The sequence below is a fragment of the Ochotona princeps genome, chromosome 27 (genome assembly GCF_030435755.1).
Source record: "Ochotona princeps isolate mOchPri1 chromosome 27, mOchPri1.hap1, whole genome shotgun sequence".
Taxonomy (NCBI): domain Eukaryota; kingdom Metazoa; phylum Chordata; class Mammalia; order Lagomorpha; family Ochotonidae; genus Ochotona; species Ochotona princeps.
The window spans coordinates 26,656,365-26,674,337 of NC_080858.1; the positions used below are offsets into that span (position 1 = coordinate 26,656,365).

Genomic DNA, 17,973 nt, shown 5'->3' on the forward strand with positions numbered 1-17,973 from the left:
ACAACATGTGCCCTGTCCATGGAGGATGTCACCACAGACCTGCTGGCCCGGCCTCCCATGTGCAGCAGGGTTGCCCCATTGGGGCAGTTACTCTGCAAAGAAGGGCAAGTCCTGTGAGGACGATGCTGAGCTCCGGGGCAGGAAGCCACACCAGCGGAAGGTTGGGGGCCACAATGCGCCCACGTGGCGTGAGAACCCGGCTGTCAGACTTTGTCCAGGATAGCACACTGAGCCCCAGGGTGGCAGGCTCTGGGCGGCCCCTCCTGGCAACTTCTGCTTGGAAGAAAAAAGCCTCCAGGTAAGTGAGACTTGGCAGCGTGAGATCCCTTCCCTTCGTGGGTTGGTGGCAGTCCTGTTCTGGCAGACCCTCAGCCTGCTCCTCTGCAGGCGGATTTCCATGTAGGAAGACATATCACTGTCAGCACACTCCTCCACAGGTGCGTCGATCAAGTCACGTTCAAATGCTGAACAGTGCGACCATCTGTAGAATGATGCTGCCCACTGGAAGCAGCACCGGGACAGGTTGGCCCTCAGAGCCACATGTGGACAACAGCATCAACCCGTGCTCAGCGCCTCTCCAGGGACACTGGACAGGGAGGAGCCCTCCAGGGGTGCGGCCAGGGCAGGGAGGAGCCTGTCGGGTGTGGCCAGGGCAGGGCTCACTTCCCGTGTGGGAGTGACCAGACAGGAACGTGGACCACAAGGCAGGCAGCCGACTCTGCCTCTTGCCTGCTTTGTAAGGGGGTCTGAACCAGCATGCAGGACGTGAGAGGACCTGTAAGCAGGGTCCAGGCCCCCAGCTTGGGAGGAGGGCAGAGCAGTGGTCCGGGCACTCTGGCTGAGGACACCTGCTGCCAGCAGAGCTGGGCGCCCCCGTGGGGAACAGCAGACACCACCACAGTAAGACTCACTCGTGTTCTAAGGTAAGAGAAATATTTAATTTTGCACACGAACGAGCTTATACTGAACAAATTCAACCAAAGAAGAGTAAGTGCAGTGAAACAAGGAAACAGGGATGACTTTCCTGTCAGAAAATGGGAAGTAACCATGCCTGTGCATTACTGTGATCATGACAAGAACTTGCGGGGGTCTCTGCTCAGTGGCTACTGTACATGACGCGTGGCAGCCTCCTGCAGCGGGGAGGCCATCAGGCCCCATCCCCCTCTGCTCCGTCTGCAGGTGGGGCCTCGGCCCTCCCCGGGGCCCAGGGCACCACCGCGGGGCACTCCACAGCCCGCCTGCACAAGGGCGGAGGAGACACAGCTGGAGGGCGTGTTGTCCGAGGCTGCTCCTTCTGGAATTTCTCTCCAGCTGTGCTCAGTTACTAACCAAGCTGCATGTGGCTGCCCGCACGCCACCCAGTTTCAGTTAGAACTTGTTTTGGTCTTTTAAAGGAAATTACATTCTCTAAACTGAGAGCTCTCGTGAGATGGCTGGCTTCACAGCTCCTGAAGGCACTGTGGGTCCACAGAGCAGCAGATGTGTCCGTTCTGGAAGACAAAGGGGAGAAACGGCGGCAGATGAACATCCGGGCCGTCAGCAGGTGCACGCAGACACAGTTCAGTGACCTGACTGCTGTGGCTGCTGCAGCACCCGTCCCTGCAAATGGAGCTGAGTGGCTCCATCCCCGTGGCATCTTGGGAGTTACTGTCTTGTTGACTTCTTCATGAGTAAGTCCCATGCTCAGGGCAGAGTTTCCTGTTGATCTGGTGGCAGTGGGGACCCAGGCAGGACTAAGCAGTGACACAGAACTGAGACATGCTGGAAGTGGGGACCAGTGCAGTGGTGGCAAGCAGCCAAGAACAGGGTAGACGCCGCAGCCGCGGCCTCCCCTGCTGCTGTCCAGTTAGGACACGTGGCAGATGGCCACCTGCTGCCAGGCAGGAGAGTCTTGCCCTGGTGCATGGTGAGGAGGACTTCCCCCTCTCACCATCTCTTCTTCCTCCTTGCTCCCCCCTCAGAATTCCATAATAGGGAGAGAGAGAGAGACCTTGCTGCCTCACTGCCCAGATGGCCAAAGATGAGCCAGAATCTTCATTGGGTCTCCCACATGGGGGCGGGGGCCCAGAGGTCTGAGCCTTCCTGCACTGCTCTCCCAGGCCATTAGCATGCAATGGATTGGGCATGAAGTAGCTGGGGCATGACCCAGGGCCCACACGGGATGCCAGGTTCTCAGGCAATGGCCATCCTCTCCAGGCACAAGGCTGGCCCCGGGAGAGGAGCCCTAGGGTGTTGAGCTGTTGCAGCCCAGACTGAGGCAGGAAAAGATGGAGCAGGGAGTCCCGTGAGAGCCACAGAGGTGGGCTGCTGAGCCTGGGTGGCCAGCAGGGAGCTCATGGCTGCGGCGGTGCTAAACAGGGTGGGAGGCGGACTGCGTGCCGATGCAGAGCCTCATGCCAGAGGCTGGGGAATGAGGGTTAACTGAGGGACACGGCCAGCAAACAGCCCTAGGCAGACTGAACATGGGCACAGGCTGGAGTATACTAAGTAGGCACAAAGTATGCTGGTCATCCTATTGCTGCCTCAGCTCCACCAGATAACTGGTAACAATGACAGTGTTAACCATGTCCTCCCCAGGCCCTGGCCACTCCGGCGCATGCTCAGCGCCGGGCGCTTCCCTAGGAGTTGGCAGCACGTCCCCAATCAACAGCAGTCATGCTGGAGACTCAGACCCCCAAGGCTTCAGCATCATTCCAGCTGGGGTCAGTGAACCACAGTGCTGGCAGCAAAACCCAGGTGAGCCTGACTCCAAAGTCCACCCTGTGATTGTAGGAGTTTGAAAATGTGTTATACTTAACAGGATACAATCAGAAATGTACACTTCCAGAAAAACAAAATGTCTTTTAAAGAAGACCCTCCCATGCCGGCCCTTACTGGATGAATACAGATATCCTAATCCGTGTTCCTCCTTACTCTTATTCTGGTGGCAGGAAAGGCCCAGCCATTGCGGGTGGTACCACCGTGCCAGGCACACACCTCCTTGCTGGGACAGGACATGCGACATTTCCTGACCCACGGCCAGGAGGAGGCAACCCTGCTGGTGCAGAACCCCCGTGGCGTCTGAGCAGCCCCAGGACCTGGAGGAGCTCCTGGAGCCGTGACGTGTGTGGACAAGCACTGGCCCCCGTGGAGAAGCAAGGTGAGAGCTGCTCCCGTAACTGCCTTCCCGAGGGAAGCCTAGGTCACATGGGAGACTGACAAGTAGCCACTGCTCCTCTAGTTTCAGAAACGGTATAGCTTGCTTTTTTCCAACCAGATTGAGTTATTCATTTGAAAGCTAGACTGACTGAGGTGCTTTCTAGTTGCTGGTTTACATCCCAGAATACTGCAATGCCCATGGCAGAACCAGGGATCCAGAACTCCAGAACTCCATCCAGGTCTTCCACGTGGGTGGGCGGCAGGGGCTCAAGAACTTGGGCCATCTTCCACTGCCCTCCCAGGTATATTAGCAGGAGGCTGCCACAACCAGCCCTGGTGCCCTCACCAGGATGCTAGCATTAAAGGCGACTGGTTAACCCATGGTGTCACCATGTTCCTTAAAGGACAGCAGCCTCCTCTAGGTGACAACAGTCTGGGCAAACCACCAGGGCAGCAGTGAAAGCCATGGGGGGGGGCAGACAGAGCTCACTCTTGAAGGAAGGGGGTGAGGTCACTGCTTGCCCAGTGTCGCCTCTAATTTGTTCGGCTTGGGGACAAGTCCGCAATCCTACAGGCGGAAATGACACACAGTAGGGCGGGGGCTTGGGAATGTTGGGCTATGAGGCGGGGTAGATTGGTGCATAGGTCCCTTCCAAACCTCACTGGTGCTGGAGACGCCAAGGAGAGCAGCAGAGCCAGGAGGTGTGGGCTCTGGGGGTCGCGTGTAACACCCATGGACGGGCATGTGTGACATGACTAATCTCCAGGATGGATGAGAGCAGACAGTTAGTAAACCTGAAGATGAACCAATAGAAATGACCCAGTCTATAAAACAGATGGGCATAGCAGTAGGGGCTTGGAGAGCTTAAAGCCAGAAAACTAAAAATATATATGAAGAAAATAGTCTAAACTTTTCTTAAATTTTCTAAAGTCCAAAAATTATATATTCCCCAGTAATTCTCTAAATATAGATCTATATATATATGAATGATTAAAAATATGGAATTCTACAACTTACAGTCTATTGAGTTGTAAAAAAGTTTGGGATGATAATTTGCTAAAGTTCTCATAGGGATAGTATATTAAATTGGATTGTAGTAGACAATTATATAATTATAAAGGATTGCAGGTTAAAATCCAAAATAATGAAAATGGATTGAAGTGAAAGTTACTTAACAAAAACAATTCATGAATGGAAAAAGCTGGACACAGAGAATTTGAGAGAAGGCTACTGTCTACACTTACCAATTACATTTCCCAGAGAAACTATGTCAATGAAAAGACAGATGGCTACAGTGGGTAATAGAAAAATTAGCTATGTTATCTGTTAAATATAAAAACATACAAAGTTAGAAATAGAAGAACCAGAACAATGTGGTACGTGGCCTGGAAAAGGGGAGATGTTGTCCGACATCACATTGACTACCTGAGCAGCAGACGTGAGAGCAGGCTGTGAGTCCACTGACGTGAAACCCAGGGAGGAGGACGTGGGGTGTGAGGAGGGGGTGCGGAGGCTGCCCTGAAACACTGTCACCTGAGGGGGGCAGGTCCTCTCTGGAGCGTTGGACTCTGTGTTCTAATCCATCACACTGACCCAGTTACACACTTGGCGCCACATCTGTCACACCTGACAAAACTAGCATGAAGCTCGACCCACTGATGTCCATGAGCACCGCTCCCACGGCTGTACAACAGACTTCTCCATGTGACACAGGGAAGCAGGTCCCTTACATCCTACTAGCTCTGGCTATGTTGATCGTTAAGTCATTGCCACTCTTTTAAGCGTAAATTGTAGAAATAGGGGTCAAATAATTTTTAACTATTAGGATAGTGACACAAGTATTTCTAATCCTATTACCATCAATATTTTAGTACATTTTATAGTCCCCATTCATATTTTATTTTCAACCATCTTTGAGGCAAACAATATTTTTATCTTATTATAAAGTGCTTACGTTTCTGGTGGCTAAATAATTACATGAGAGTAACATGGTTCTCTATTTGTGGAGCTGCTTTAACTTGCTAATTTCCTGTTGCAGACACTGCCTTACCTGTGACATGGTTTCCTTAGGTGACATTCCCACACCTGCTGAAAGGGACAAGAGTCACAGGTAGCCACCGTGAGCAGGCCAGGAACCTGGGCCTCCCATTCGGAGGGAGCCAGGGTTCATCATGCTTCGCAGCTCCCCTTATAGGGCACAGTGATTTCCTCTTCTCTGTTCCTTTCATCGTGGGGGAAAACGAATTATTCATTTGTATTTTGAATCAAACAAGGATATATGCTGGAAATATCTTCCAGCTCCAGTTCTGACTTGCTATTGTTCATCAGAATTCTAATTTTGTTACTTCTAAGAAAGTACCTCATCCCAGAATTCCCACAACTATTTATGTCCTCTGTCTGTGCTTGGTACTTACTGTTTCCACACCCTCAGCTAAACAGTGAGACTCCTCCCCTCCCCCCGCAGCTGGCTCTGGCTCTGACTCCCCAGGACACCCTTACTGGCTCACCTTACTTTCCCTAAGGTTTCTGGTGCTGTCCCCAAGGGGGTGGTTACCCATGGTCTCTCAGACCCGGGGGCCAGTGGCCATTTCTCAGGTGGAGCCTGGGCCCATGACCTCTCAGTGCTACAGTCTTTGGGGATGTCCCAAGGCCACCTGCTCACCCGTCCAACAGTTCCCCTTAGGGGTCCTCGCTGAGACCTGCGGATCCAGGAGAGGGGTTTGCCAGAGTCTGAGTGCCGGCCTCACGTGGGGTGGACTGAACTTGGAACTGCCCCTTGACGAGGTCTGCCCTCCCCCCACTCACCCCAGGCTGGGTCTGAACTGGTGACCTGTGCTGTGGCTTTCGGAGCCTCCATGGGCAGGGCACGAGCAGCTCAGGTGCCCCTGGGTACAGCTGGAGGACAGAGGGCTCCAGGGGCAAGAGGGAAGGGCCACTTCCCCTCACCGCCTGTCCGGACAGAATTCACATTTCCTCACTTGGTAAAATGTGCAATTCCTCCCTCTGCCAATTTCAGCTTCCTCTTGTTAAGCTCCTCAACAGGCAGAGGTCTGTGAGCCTGGAGCCGCTGTGTGCGGAGTCCTGCAGGGTTAACTGCTCCCGTGCACAGGCCGAGGCCCCACGGTGGCCGTGTCTGCACTCTGGTTCTTCCGCTCTGCGTTCCCGAGACTCCAGGATGACAACACACTGGTAAAGCACAACTGCATAGAAATCATTTACCTACTTCCTATCTGGGTTCAAAAAATGCTTGAATGTTTTCAGAATTCAAAACTGCATTTAAAAAACGTCTTGTAAAGTCAGCTCCTCTTTTAAAAAAAGATTGCCTCAATCCGCTTATTATATAAAAACTCTACGAATGCAGGTTTTCCTGTGCAGCTGCCTCAGGTAACAAATGTGGTACATCTCAGAGTTTCACGTGTTAGGTCTGCCCAGCGTCTCGGCCTTCCCCCACCCAGCCCTCTGCCTCTCTCCCGCCCTTCTGTTCCTGACCGGGCGTGTCTCTGCTCAAGTCACCCTCCTCGGACGCCGCCGCACTGTCAACGCGGAGCTGGCTCTACGTCTCCGCTGCCTCCTCCTCCCTTCACCCGAGGGAAGGAGCCAGACAGGGTCAGGGCAAGCAGCTGCCAACCCGATGGTCAGCCTCCAAGAGCACGTGCCTGGGGCCTCATCCCTGACATCATCCACCCCCTGCCCCATCCTTCCTCCCGCCCCACCGTCTCTAACCTGTCACCCACCCCTACCCTGTCCCCCCGCCCCACAGGTCTCCACGTGCTGTGACCAAGAGTCCCAGAAGACGTGGGCCTCAGACTCCTTCCTCCCTCGCCTCCACCTCACGGGAGACCTCACCTCCCGCGCTCCACACACTGACCTCACGGTCCCCTCTGGCGGTGGAGTGTCCTCTGGTCTTTCTCCCCTGCTCCTCCAAACATCCCTGACCGGCCCCACGCTTTTTCTTTTCCTTCACAGGACCTCGTGTCCACAGTCCCACTGTCACTTCAGTCTCTGCTCCTGGTCCAGTTGTCTCCCCACCTCAAGGACATGGGCTTTTTGCCCTCCGGCCTGTGGGGGGCGCTCTGTACCGTCTCTGTTGCTGACCTGCACTTCTTCCCTTCTGACTTGCTGCTGTTCCAGGGACGGCAGCAGGATGGGGGACCCTCCTCCTGGCCCAACACTCCCTAGCATAGGGCGTCCGTCGTGTCCCCGGGCTCCCTGACACCTCCCCAGTCAGCGGTTCCTAGCTTTCTATAATCTCAAACCTGGCCTAGCCTGCGCCCTGCTCTCTCCTCACTGCCCCATTTCCTCTTCTCTCCTCTGCTGCCTCTCCATTCCCCGCTCTGTCCCACATCCTCACCTGTCTTCTCCCCTCTTCTCCGTGTGTCCTTCTCCGTTCCATGCCTCTGTTCTGTTGTTTGCTCCTCCCACTCCTCTCCCATCTCTGTCATTCTCCTGATGCCTTCTCTCTCTCTTCTCCATCTCTGCTCTCCCTCCTTCTCTCCACTTTCCCCTGGTCTTTCTCCCCTCTCCTCTCTAGCTCTCACCTCTTCTCTCATCCCAGTGGCTTCTGATTGCTGAAGCCTCCAACACCCGATACACACCTCAACCACACAGCCATGCCATTCACCACCCCTTGGGTCCTGATGAACCTGTCTCACTCACTGTCCCACTTTGGGACAACATCCTTAGCTCTCCCAAATCCGTAAGTTTTCTAGTACACGCCCACAGCACATTCCCTGTAAGCACTGCTCCATCAGCAGCCTCCTGCTGAGCTAACAGTAGTTTCTGTACGTGATGCCCCACTGTGGCACAGTCCTACAGCAGCACTGTTTCCTGGAGGTGGCAATACTGGCCACGTCTGGGCTGCCCTGGGAAGGCCCAGGCCCTCGCACAGCAGTTCACAGCTGACTTCGCAGGCCTCCCAGAGACGGCCGGACGCAGCAGCCAGAGTCCTCCTCCGATGGCTAAGACCTGCAGACACCGCGCAGGGCAGCTCTGCATTGACCCCCAAGACTGACATGCCAACCAGCGAGTCAGGGTGCTGCACAGTGACCGAGTTGCTGCAGGAAGGCCCTTGGGGAGCCATGGGGCAGGTCCTTCTCGGGGTGCTCTCCGTGGAGACCAGCTCCCCTGCCACACCCTCACATGCTCGCCTCTCACCTTGCTGGCCCTGTGGGTTTAGTTTGTTCCACAAGTTTCCAACAGGATGGTTTCTCTTACCTGAGTCAGCAGCCAGGGGCAGTCAGAACCCTGTTCGTCCAGGCCGCTGGAAACCCTTCCTGTCAACATCTGCCTAGCAGGAAGCAGCCTGAAAGCCCACTGGCACTCCTGGACTGTTGGGCTCCCCCAAGAACACCTGCACGTCGCCCACTGAGTGTCACCTCCAGCAGACTGAGCACCAATGCCTCAAGGATGAGTCCACCATCCTGTCCTCGCCTGTCCCACCGACTACAGCCAGCCCACAGGCTGGCACATGCCGAGTCGCCTAGATGCCCTCCTGCTTCACCAGTAAAGGGCAGTTCCTAGTTCACTGAGGTCTCCTGTCTCCTTACTTCCCCTAATTCCATGTAGTTATCCGATCTCAGGGCCTTGCATACAGTGACTTCTGTGCCAGCCAGCATGGCCCTCCCAAGGACACACCTGCTGCTCTGGCTTTCCCAGCTTCAGTCTGGCAGGACACATGGAGGTGAGGTTTGTCCTCTGTGCTTGGACCTGCACTCAGGCAGGCCTTCACTAAGCATGAGAGCACCCCTGCTTCCTGAATGAGAGCTGGTCCCACAGGAAGGAACCCTGCTACCCTCCTCAGCTGCAGACAACCCTTGGGCAGCTGCATGTACTCCCACAGCCCCCACGTGCCTCTGCTCACATCATTCCTGAATCAGGGTTGAGTTTGTGAAGGAAGAAAGGTTTTTTTAACCCAAGCAAACTAAAGCTGAGCACCTTTGGAATGAGTAGGGCCACCTTACCCTAGTCACTGAGCTGGTGCCAGTGGCGGGTCTGGACTCTAGGCCTGAGCCACAGGGCACCCCATGGGTGCTTACCACTGGGTTTCATTCCTCAGGGGAGCTAACAGGAAGTCCCTGAGGCTACATAGGGCAGCCGGCCAGGCTTGACCGCTGGAACGGCTCTGTGTGATAGCACATGCTGGACAGTGGCCACGTCCCTGTGTGTGCATTCAGGATGATGGCAGGAGCCACCTGCGGCTGTCAGTCAAGTGGAATGCAGCTGGGGTGGCTACGGGCACAGCTCTGGGTCTTAAGCTGCCGACAGCAACTTCTGGCAAGGACTGTCCCACGCTTCCGCTCCACCTCTGGTTCTAGCATCGTGCCCCACCTGCTGTGTGCCTAGGACCGAGAGTGGGAGAGCAGAGGCAAAATCCTGCTCCCCAAGCATCCTTCACCCTCCAACACAGCAGCTACATGGCACTGAACAACTATTCAGAACAACATAAATGTAGCAAAGTGAATATATGGGATAAATTTGGCAAGACTAAACATGCCCTCCAAGCTCAGACTTCAGGAGGGAAAGGAGCAGTAGATCTCGGACCTTCCTAGAGTCTCCTCCTCGCAGGTCACTGACGGACGGATTAGTAGCTCTGAAGTTGCAACAGCCGCCTGGTGAGGCCCTGGGTGACAGGCTCATCTCCACCCTCCCCCAGTGACCACCAAGTGCTGCTCCCAGCTGTTGGTTCTGGTGCCTGGCGGGTATGCTGGTCGGCCCTGCTCAGAACCGCAGCCCCGCAGTAGAGCAGCTAAGAGGACATCCCAGGGATACAGAGTCAGCAAATAGGTCCCTGCTGCTCCTCAGAGCCAGGAAGGCTGTGGGGAACAGGCAGAGCAGCCTGCAGGGTTGCTGACACACTTTCAGAGGTTCACTCAGAAAGCTCGGCTCAACTGTCAAACTTCACTGACTGAAGGAGTTAGAAATTTGGGGTTGAAACAACAACAACAACACAGCTATCTTGAAGCTATCTAAGACATTTTATGCTGCTTTGTCTGTAAACCGGGCAGAAACTCTAAGCCGCACCACTGAAAAAAGCATTACACACTGCAGCCGGCCACTGGAGGAGAGGTGTGGTCCCAGGGACGGGTGTGCAGCTCACGGCCACCATCCCTGGGCCCCACACCGACTTCTGCAATCAGAAGAGTTCCCTGCCCAGGGCCTCTGTGTCCTCTGCCAGCATCATCCACTTCTCCCCTCACTGCAGTAGAAGACACAAAGCTCTAAACAAGAATCCTTATAATGATTTTTCTCCACGTGTAGAAATAAAATATGGCAAATAACAGATCTTAAGTTTTTCAACTCAGTATAACTGACTACGACAAACCAAGAAATATGCCCATTTTTGCCATATCGATTTCCACTTTGGAAAATATGATGTAACTGCTTTGTTAACGTATTTTGCAGACCTCATTAAATAACTAGATGGAAATCAATAAGACAGTATCGTCTTGCACCATGGAGAGGGAACTCAGGGTGGGGGTGCCGTTCCCTACCGGCACCTGTGACTCACACCAGGTCCGTTTTGGCGACACAGAGAACAGATGGCTCTGCTTCTCCGGGATACACCCCCAGGAAGGCAGGTGGGACATCTGAGTGTAAGCAGCAGGAGTGACAGCAGTGCCCACGGCGTGGGCAGGGTCGGGGCTCACGGCTGCCCACCCCTGCCTGGTCTCACCTTGCACTGGCAGAGCGTGCACTCAGTGCCATGCTTGATCCACGATGAGCCCGTGAAGCGCACCACGCTCATCTCGTCCAGGCAAGTCTTGGTGATGTCGTTGCGGATGGTGTCGGCCTGGCAGGGGTCGCTGACACAACGCGGGCAGCACTCGCTCTCTGGGAGAACACTGAACTCACACTCCACGTCTGGGCAGGCCAGTGGCCAGCAGTCCACCTCCCCTTGCTGCAACGAAAGTGGCTGTGCCAAGGCAGCGGCAGGGAGTCCAGTGCCCACGGCCCTAGGCTCCCCAGGTGCACAGCGGAGTCCACAGAGGCTAGGGATCCCATGGACAAGCAGGCACAGGACCCATGTGTGTGGCCTCCCCAGGATAAAGGCAAGCCTTACATCACTGCCTTTGGTATCCCATTTTTAATCTTTCTCTGACTCATCCGTTCCTGCCTGAATAATGAAGTGTGGCCCATTTACAAGAGAGGAAGCCAAAGTACAAAGGGAATCTGTTCACATGCGTGTTCCTCAGAGTAAAGACTGAGGGCCTCGGTGCAGTCCACTGCACGCCTCACGGGGTGTGTGAGTCGGACCTTTGTCACTGTGGCCCCCACCCGTCTCCCATTTTCCTCCCGATTCTGACTCCAGATGGAAGCGGCCTTCAAACAAAATGGCCTTGCTCTTTCAATTGGCTTTTGGTTGAAAGTAAAAAAAAAAAAAAAAATCAAAAACAGTGCTGCCCTGAAACTGTGCTCACAGAGACAGGGTCCAGCCCGGAGGGAGGCGAGGACGCCCGACTTGCTCCTGGCTGTGGACACCTGTTCTGCCCTCCTCCACAGTGAAGCAGCCAGTGCCTGCTGTCCTGTAGCCAGGATCAGTTTGAAAGCAGGTGTGGGAGCCCAGTTCAGGAATGTGTGTATTGCATGTCCATAGCAGGTGCCAGACACGATGCCTGCACAACAGTGTGGCTGGAAAGAAAACACCAGTGGGTGTGTCCTCCTTCGGTTCCACACCTGAGCATGACTGCTGGGCATGCGCATGGCTGTGCGCTGGCCAGAGTTCTCCCTCAGGAGGAGGGAGCTTCCTGCCTGCCTGGCCGCTGTGTTCCCCAGGTCTGTGCCGCAGGAACATGTGCTGCCCCATCCTCCCGCCAGCCACGCCTCTCAGCTGACTCACCAAGCAGCGACACTGCTGGCACCGCTGCACCCAGGTGTCACCGCTGTTGTACACGGTCTGCCCGTCTTGGTGGAGGCACTGACTGCTCAGCCGGGGGTCACACTCGGGGCAGCAGAACAGATCAACAGTGGGGTTCTCGCAGTCACAGACCATGCGGCGGCACATGACGAGTCCACTCTGGGAGAAGGACCGAGACAGTTCTACTGACCCCTGTTGCTCAAGGCCTGACGCGGGGGCCAGGGGCAATCCAAGGCAGGTGGACTTGAATGGGCCCTCTGCAGGGCCCGTGTGTGCTGTGCACGTGTGTGTATGCAGACCAGGACAGTGTGCAAGCTGAAACAGGTCAGACTGCGCAACACAATCAGCTGACACAGAGAAATTACACACGCCAGCAGGCTTGGGGTTTCCTTTCTACACACTGCTTCTCCATGACCTGACTAGAAACGTGAAAGGAGGAGCATCAAACGGGAGCAGGTGTGTGCAGACAACATACATGCATCTACCCACTGGCACTGTAATTCAAATCCAAACTCCAGTGTGAAGCTGTGGGTATTGGGCAGCTGGATAGTAAGTTTTTATTCAAACTGTTAGATTTCTGAAGGTTTAGACTTCATATTATTATTTAAAATGTTGTCAATTTCCTTCCTAACTGTTGAGTCCTTGGTACATACTCTCCTTCAGTTGGCTGTGATTCAAGTCTCTCGCAGCAACTGAATACACAGAACAAAGCACCTTAGCCTGCAGGCCAACCTGGACTCTGAGTGTGCATTCACACACACAGGGAGAGGAGCACAGTTAGAAGCAGAGTGCTGTCTGCAGGGACAGGTGAGCCCAGCACGGTAACCTCCGGCAGGGGACTGGGTTACAGGAGCAGAAAGTCACAAGGCTAAATGGACCTGCAATCGGCACTGAGGAGTGAGTGAGGCACACGGAGCGCCTGCTGGGCTCCCGTCCACTGGACACTCGGGAAAGCAGAACCCGCACCTGAGGGGCAGCCTGCAGCGCACGGGCGAGCAGGGACAGGACTGCCTCGGGAAAGACACAGGATCACCGGAATGTTCTAGGGCATGAACCGTGGGCACATACAGACAATCGCAAGCCATTGTCCACGCCCCTCACCTGGCATGAGCACACGGAGCAACGGTCGCTCTCCAGCACCCAGATCTGACCACTGTGCTTCACCTTGCCGTCATGGACGCAGTCCCCTGTGCAGTTCTTGCCGTGAGGACAGCGGCAGTCGTAACCTCCGTCCAGGTTGAAGCAGATGGTGTCGTTGGCGCAGCTGTGCCTCCCGGTCCCACACTCGTCTATATCTGCAGCCAAGGAAGAGCAGCCGTGCACTTCGGGGACGTGCAGACAGACAGAACACCTGGCGGCTGGGACTCCTCACCCTCGCTGGCCCACAAGTAGGAAGTGCTGACCAGGGCACTATGAATGGTCAGTACTTCACAGGACAGACCACCAGGCCCTCATTTTGAAACCACTTAACCTGGGGTACAGTTTCAACTTCTACATCTCTGTGAATCCACTAGGCTTTCTGAAACAACCGTATCTGTGAAAGTTCTTAAAGTGCTTAGGATGCTTTATTGGGGACTGCATGCCCAGTATTAAGTTGGCACTCATAGGGCCAGTGATGTCGTACAGTGGGTGTAAGGCCCCATGGCTGTGCCAGCATCCCACACGGACAGCAGTTGATGTGTTTGCTGCTCTACTTCCTATCGAGCTCCTGACCAATGGCCTGGGGAAGCAGTGCAACATAGTCCAGTGTTTGCTTGGAGGGAGACCTCAGCGAAGCTCCTGGCTCCAGACTTCAGCCTGGCCCAGGCCTGGTCATTGCAGCCATTTGGAGAATGAACCAGCAGATGGTTGAGTGTGTGTGTGTGTCTTTGTGTCCCTGTCTGCAATTCTGAGCTTCAAATGAATAAATTAAAAAATTTTGGTTCTACAGAAAATCTTCTCTGAATAGAAAAGAAACATCAGGGGAGCCCTGGAGCTGCTTATCCAGGAACTGCTCGCAGCTGCACGGCCGCCCCTGCCAGCGCCATGTCCCCCTTACCGTGTGCGCGCTGTCACACAGTCCTGAGACCTTTTCCTCAGTGGAGGGCAGCTGGCATCAGTTACCACTCCTCTCACAGAGAATGCTCTGCCTACCCCGCCCTACTCACCTCCTCATCCCTCTGCCTACCCCGCCCTACTCACCTCCTCATCCCTGCCTACCCCGCCCTACTCACCTCCTCATCCCTCTGCCTATCACCACACACTCTTTGTCATTAAACAAATTTATCACCTACTATGTCCTCTAGCTGATGGAGATATTGTGGCTGAAAAGCAAAGATCTATGACCCCTGAAATCTACAGTATAGAGAAGATACTTAGCAAGCAAATGCAACATAGCAAATGCTATATTTTATGACAATGTAGAATTCCTACAAAGAAAAGGAGGGCAGGGAACTCAGTGTGAGAGGGAGGAGGACATTTCTAACTGGGAGCCTAGAGTAGCCACCTTTAGAGGCAATCTGAGATCAATGAAGACCTACAGGCAGGACAGTCTATACAAGGAACAGCACTGCAAAGACATCTATTTGCATCTCTGAGAAACATCAAGAAGGCTACAAGCACAAATCCTTCTGGCCAGGGCTGTGATTTTCTGAGAGCTGGAAAGGCTCTGGGGCTGCTGGGGAGGAGTCATGAGCCCACTTCCATTTAGGAGCATGTTCTGGGCACTACGGAGTCCACAGGAGGAGGCTGGACCCGGTTACTGCCATGACCAGGCAAAAGAGCAACAACTCAGATGGAGGTGGTGACCCCAGTGGGGGCAGAGTGGAGTATGTTCTAAAGCTAAAACTGTGACACTTGGTGACAGACTGCAAATAAGGAGGGAAGGAGAGAACCCAGGACACCCAACACCCACATGGGCAGCCACCGTTAGCAACATGGGGATTCAGGGATGAGCCAGAAGCCTGATTACTGGGGCAGAGGTGAGGGTGGACAGATTGCAGGCCCCCGGGAGCTCAATGTGCAGCCGGGAGAGGGACTGGGATTAGGGATCCCTGAACCTGTGAAACTGGCAGAGTCAGAAACAGGAAAGAGGAGGCCTATGGCCCAGGCACAGCTGGGGAGGCAGCAGCAGGGCCAAGTGCAGAGACGGAGCAAGCCACTGTGTCGAATGCCTCAGTGGTTAAGTCAGGGGACAGCAGCTGACCAGAGGGTGTGGAGACTGTCAGCTGTCTAGACAGGCGGGGGCTGGGTGCGGTGGTGGGACAGAGCCTGACTGTGGGGGCAGAGACAGCACCCCCTCCGGGAGTGTCCACCAACTGCAGCAGGAACACAGCTGATCAGAGGGTCAGACAGTGTCCGGGGGGGATTGCCTCTCGTTCTGTTTTACTGATTGTGTACTGGGGAAAGAATCCTCAGTGAGCTGAACTGGAAGGCAGGCATCTCAGTGGCAGAGTCCTCCCAGGAGGGAGACAGTGAGCTGTGTGGCACAGTGCAGGGTCTGAGCGTTAATACATTCCCTTGCTTCTGCATTTGAGAAGTAGGCAGGGAGAAAGAATGATGAACACCTGCACTCGAGAGAGCTCCTGACCCCTGGCTCACCTCTGAGATGCCTGCCAGAGCCCTCGTTGGGGCTGAGGCAGGAAGCCATGACCTCAGTCCAGTCCCCCATGAGGGTTGCAAGGGGCCTAAGCAGCTAAGCCAGCACCCGCTGCCACCCAGGGTCTGCCCCAGCAGCAGGCTGCAACAGGACGTGGCAGTGAGGTGCAGACACACCCTCCACCATGGCATGCAGACAGCCCAAATAGAATGCAACCTGACTTTAAAAGAAGGGCCATCTCCTCCAGTGAAGGAAAGGCAGCAGAGCAGGGCACAGGGGCAAGCTGGCATAGCTCAAGGCACAAATCAACACTCCTGCATTTTCTGGCTAGAGGCTACTAACAACACGGCATGGAGTGGTTGGTGCAACCCAGGGAGACAGAAGAAGCTGCAGAAGGGCTGGTGCTGAAGGCTGGGGGACAGAACCCATGGCGACAGGCAGCCATGCTGGCCACTGCAACGGCCCAGGGTGAGAAGCTTTCAGGGTGCCCCCGTGGTCCTCGGCACTTCCTAGTTACACCCTCTTGAATCTTAGCTGGAGCTGTGTGCTCACGCCTAGCAGTGACACAGTGCCATGCCCAGCATTAGGCTTGAGCAGGCCGCCTCCCACCTAAGGCTGTTCTCTGCTCAGATGCGTAAGAGTGATGTTCTGCTACAGCTACGTGAGTGCCTCTGGCCATACCCTTCCCACTCCAAGCCAGGAGAAGACCAGGGCTGTGGCCCACAGTTTCACTCCCACCTCATGGGTGGCTTGGATGACAGGCAGCTGGCTCAGCATATTCTCAGACCCGGCAGGAACCCAGGGGTTGTCCTCAGTGGCCCAGCTGGGAGGCAATGTCCACACCTCCATCAACAGAGAACCCACACAGCCCATGTGAGGCCTGCAGCCACCAGTGAGATCACCAATGTAATCACAGTTACTAGTTCAATGCCAGCCATAAGCAGAGGTCACATCTCCATTCTGTTCCTGCTCAGAGGCACAGATGGTAGTGTGCCAGGGCTACCAGGCACAGGCTGCCTGAGGGACGAACAACAAGGACAGGACAGGGCAGGGAAGATACACCATGAGCTCTGCTCCACCTGATTGTGATGAATCACAGTATTTATCACTACCTTACATTCATTCTTCATGTGCAGGACATTACAAGGGATAGCAAAGCGGCTTGCCGGGCAGAGCGCAGAAGCTTGGGGCCAGAGACATGCATTTCCTGTTCTCTCCATGGGGCAGGAAACTCCCTCCGGGTCACTCTCCAGCAGATGCAGGTGCGCAGATGCGCATCCCTGCCAGGGTCCAGAGTCCCGGAGCCTCGTGGAAAGCCGTGACATCCATCATCCCCACACCCTGCAGGGTTTCCATGCATGAAATGCTGCAAGGCCCAGGGTGGAGGTGCCTCAGTAGTCAGGTGTCTGTGAGTTAGCTCCTCCAGGCCTTGCACAGCCATCCTTACTTTATTACTCAGTGAATGCATGCAGGGACAGAAATGGGGTTCCCTTTGTTTCCACTCCCGGGGCAGGAATGCCTTTTGGGGCAGGTGGTGTTGCTGAGGCCTGCATGCCCTGCCTGCATCCTAAAAGCCAGAGGGTCCAGAGGAGCTGCTCATCACTCAGGGAAAAGAACTCCAGCCCAGCCAGGGACCCCTGGGGAGTCTGACAGCATTCTCCACTCCAGGGAGATAGGGGCTGCATGCCATGGTCCAACGCTGCCCCGAGCATCCAGGTGAGGGGCCTGGCAGAGGGAAACCCAAGGACACTGGCCGCGGCTCCTCTGCCCCACCCTCCCTGTACCCCGCTCTCCTCTCTGCTCTTCCACCTATTCTGAAGTCAGCACTTCATGTGTCCCCTTCTGAAGCATGAATGTGACAGCTGGAGACATCCCACACTCACAAGCACCTGCAGATAGCTCATTTAGTGTCACAAAGTTCCATCCACAAATAAACTATTGTAATTCACAAGCAAAACTTAGACTTCAACATGTATCTAATCACTGTTGTGGAAACAGACAGCAAACCCCATACATGTCCTAGAGTGCCTCCACATGCGGATCTACCCCATCCATAGGTTTGTGTCTGAGAGTCCTGCAGCCCCGGGTCCTCTGTGCACTGACCTTCGCATGACTCTCCGCTCGCAGAGAACATCCCGTTGTCATGGTAGCCATCACGGCACTCACAGTGGTACCATCCGGGCAGGTTGATGCAGCTGGCACGGCTGTCACACTGCACAAAGCCTTCCGAGCATTCATCAATGTCTGGCAAAGCAAAGAGAAGGGAGCTTTTACACCATCGCTTCTCTCCTCTTTGAGAAAGCAGGGCATGCTGCAATGGGGCTGCTCTCATTGTGAACACCACCAAAACCTTGAACCTGAGAAGACATGAAATCGAGGAAGGTGCTCGGTTGTTAATAGCGG

General features: G+C 54.7%; 1 protein-coding gene across 1 annotated transcript in view; it reads right to left on the bottom strand.

Annotated features, from left to right (window-relative positions):
* Nucleotides 1–1,251: 1,251 nt before the first annotated feature.
* NELL2 (neural EGFL like 2) overlaps nt 1,252–17,973 on the bottom strand; it is a 237,230-nt gene continuing 220,508 nt past the window's right edge. The window contains exons 17-21 of the mRNA XM_058656001.1: nt 17,674–17,814; nt 13,095–13,288; nt 11,976–12,152; nt 10,812–11,036; nt 1,252–1,490 (exon numbers count right to left, since the gene is read on the bottom strand). Of these exons, the coding sequence (XP_058511984.1) occupies nt 1,440–1,490; nt 10,812–11,036; nt 11,976–12,152; nt 13,095–13,288; nt 17,674–17,814 (788 nt within the window). The 3' untranslated portion in view covers nt 1,252–1,439. The remainder of the gene's footprint in view (nt 1,491–10,811; nt 11,037–11,975; nt 12,153–13,094; nt 13,289–17,673; nt 17,815–17,973) is intronic.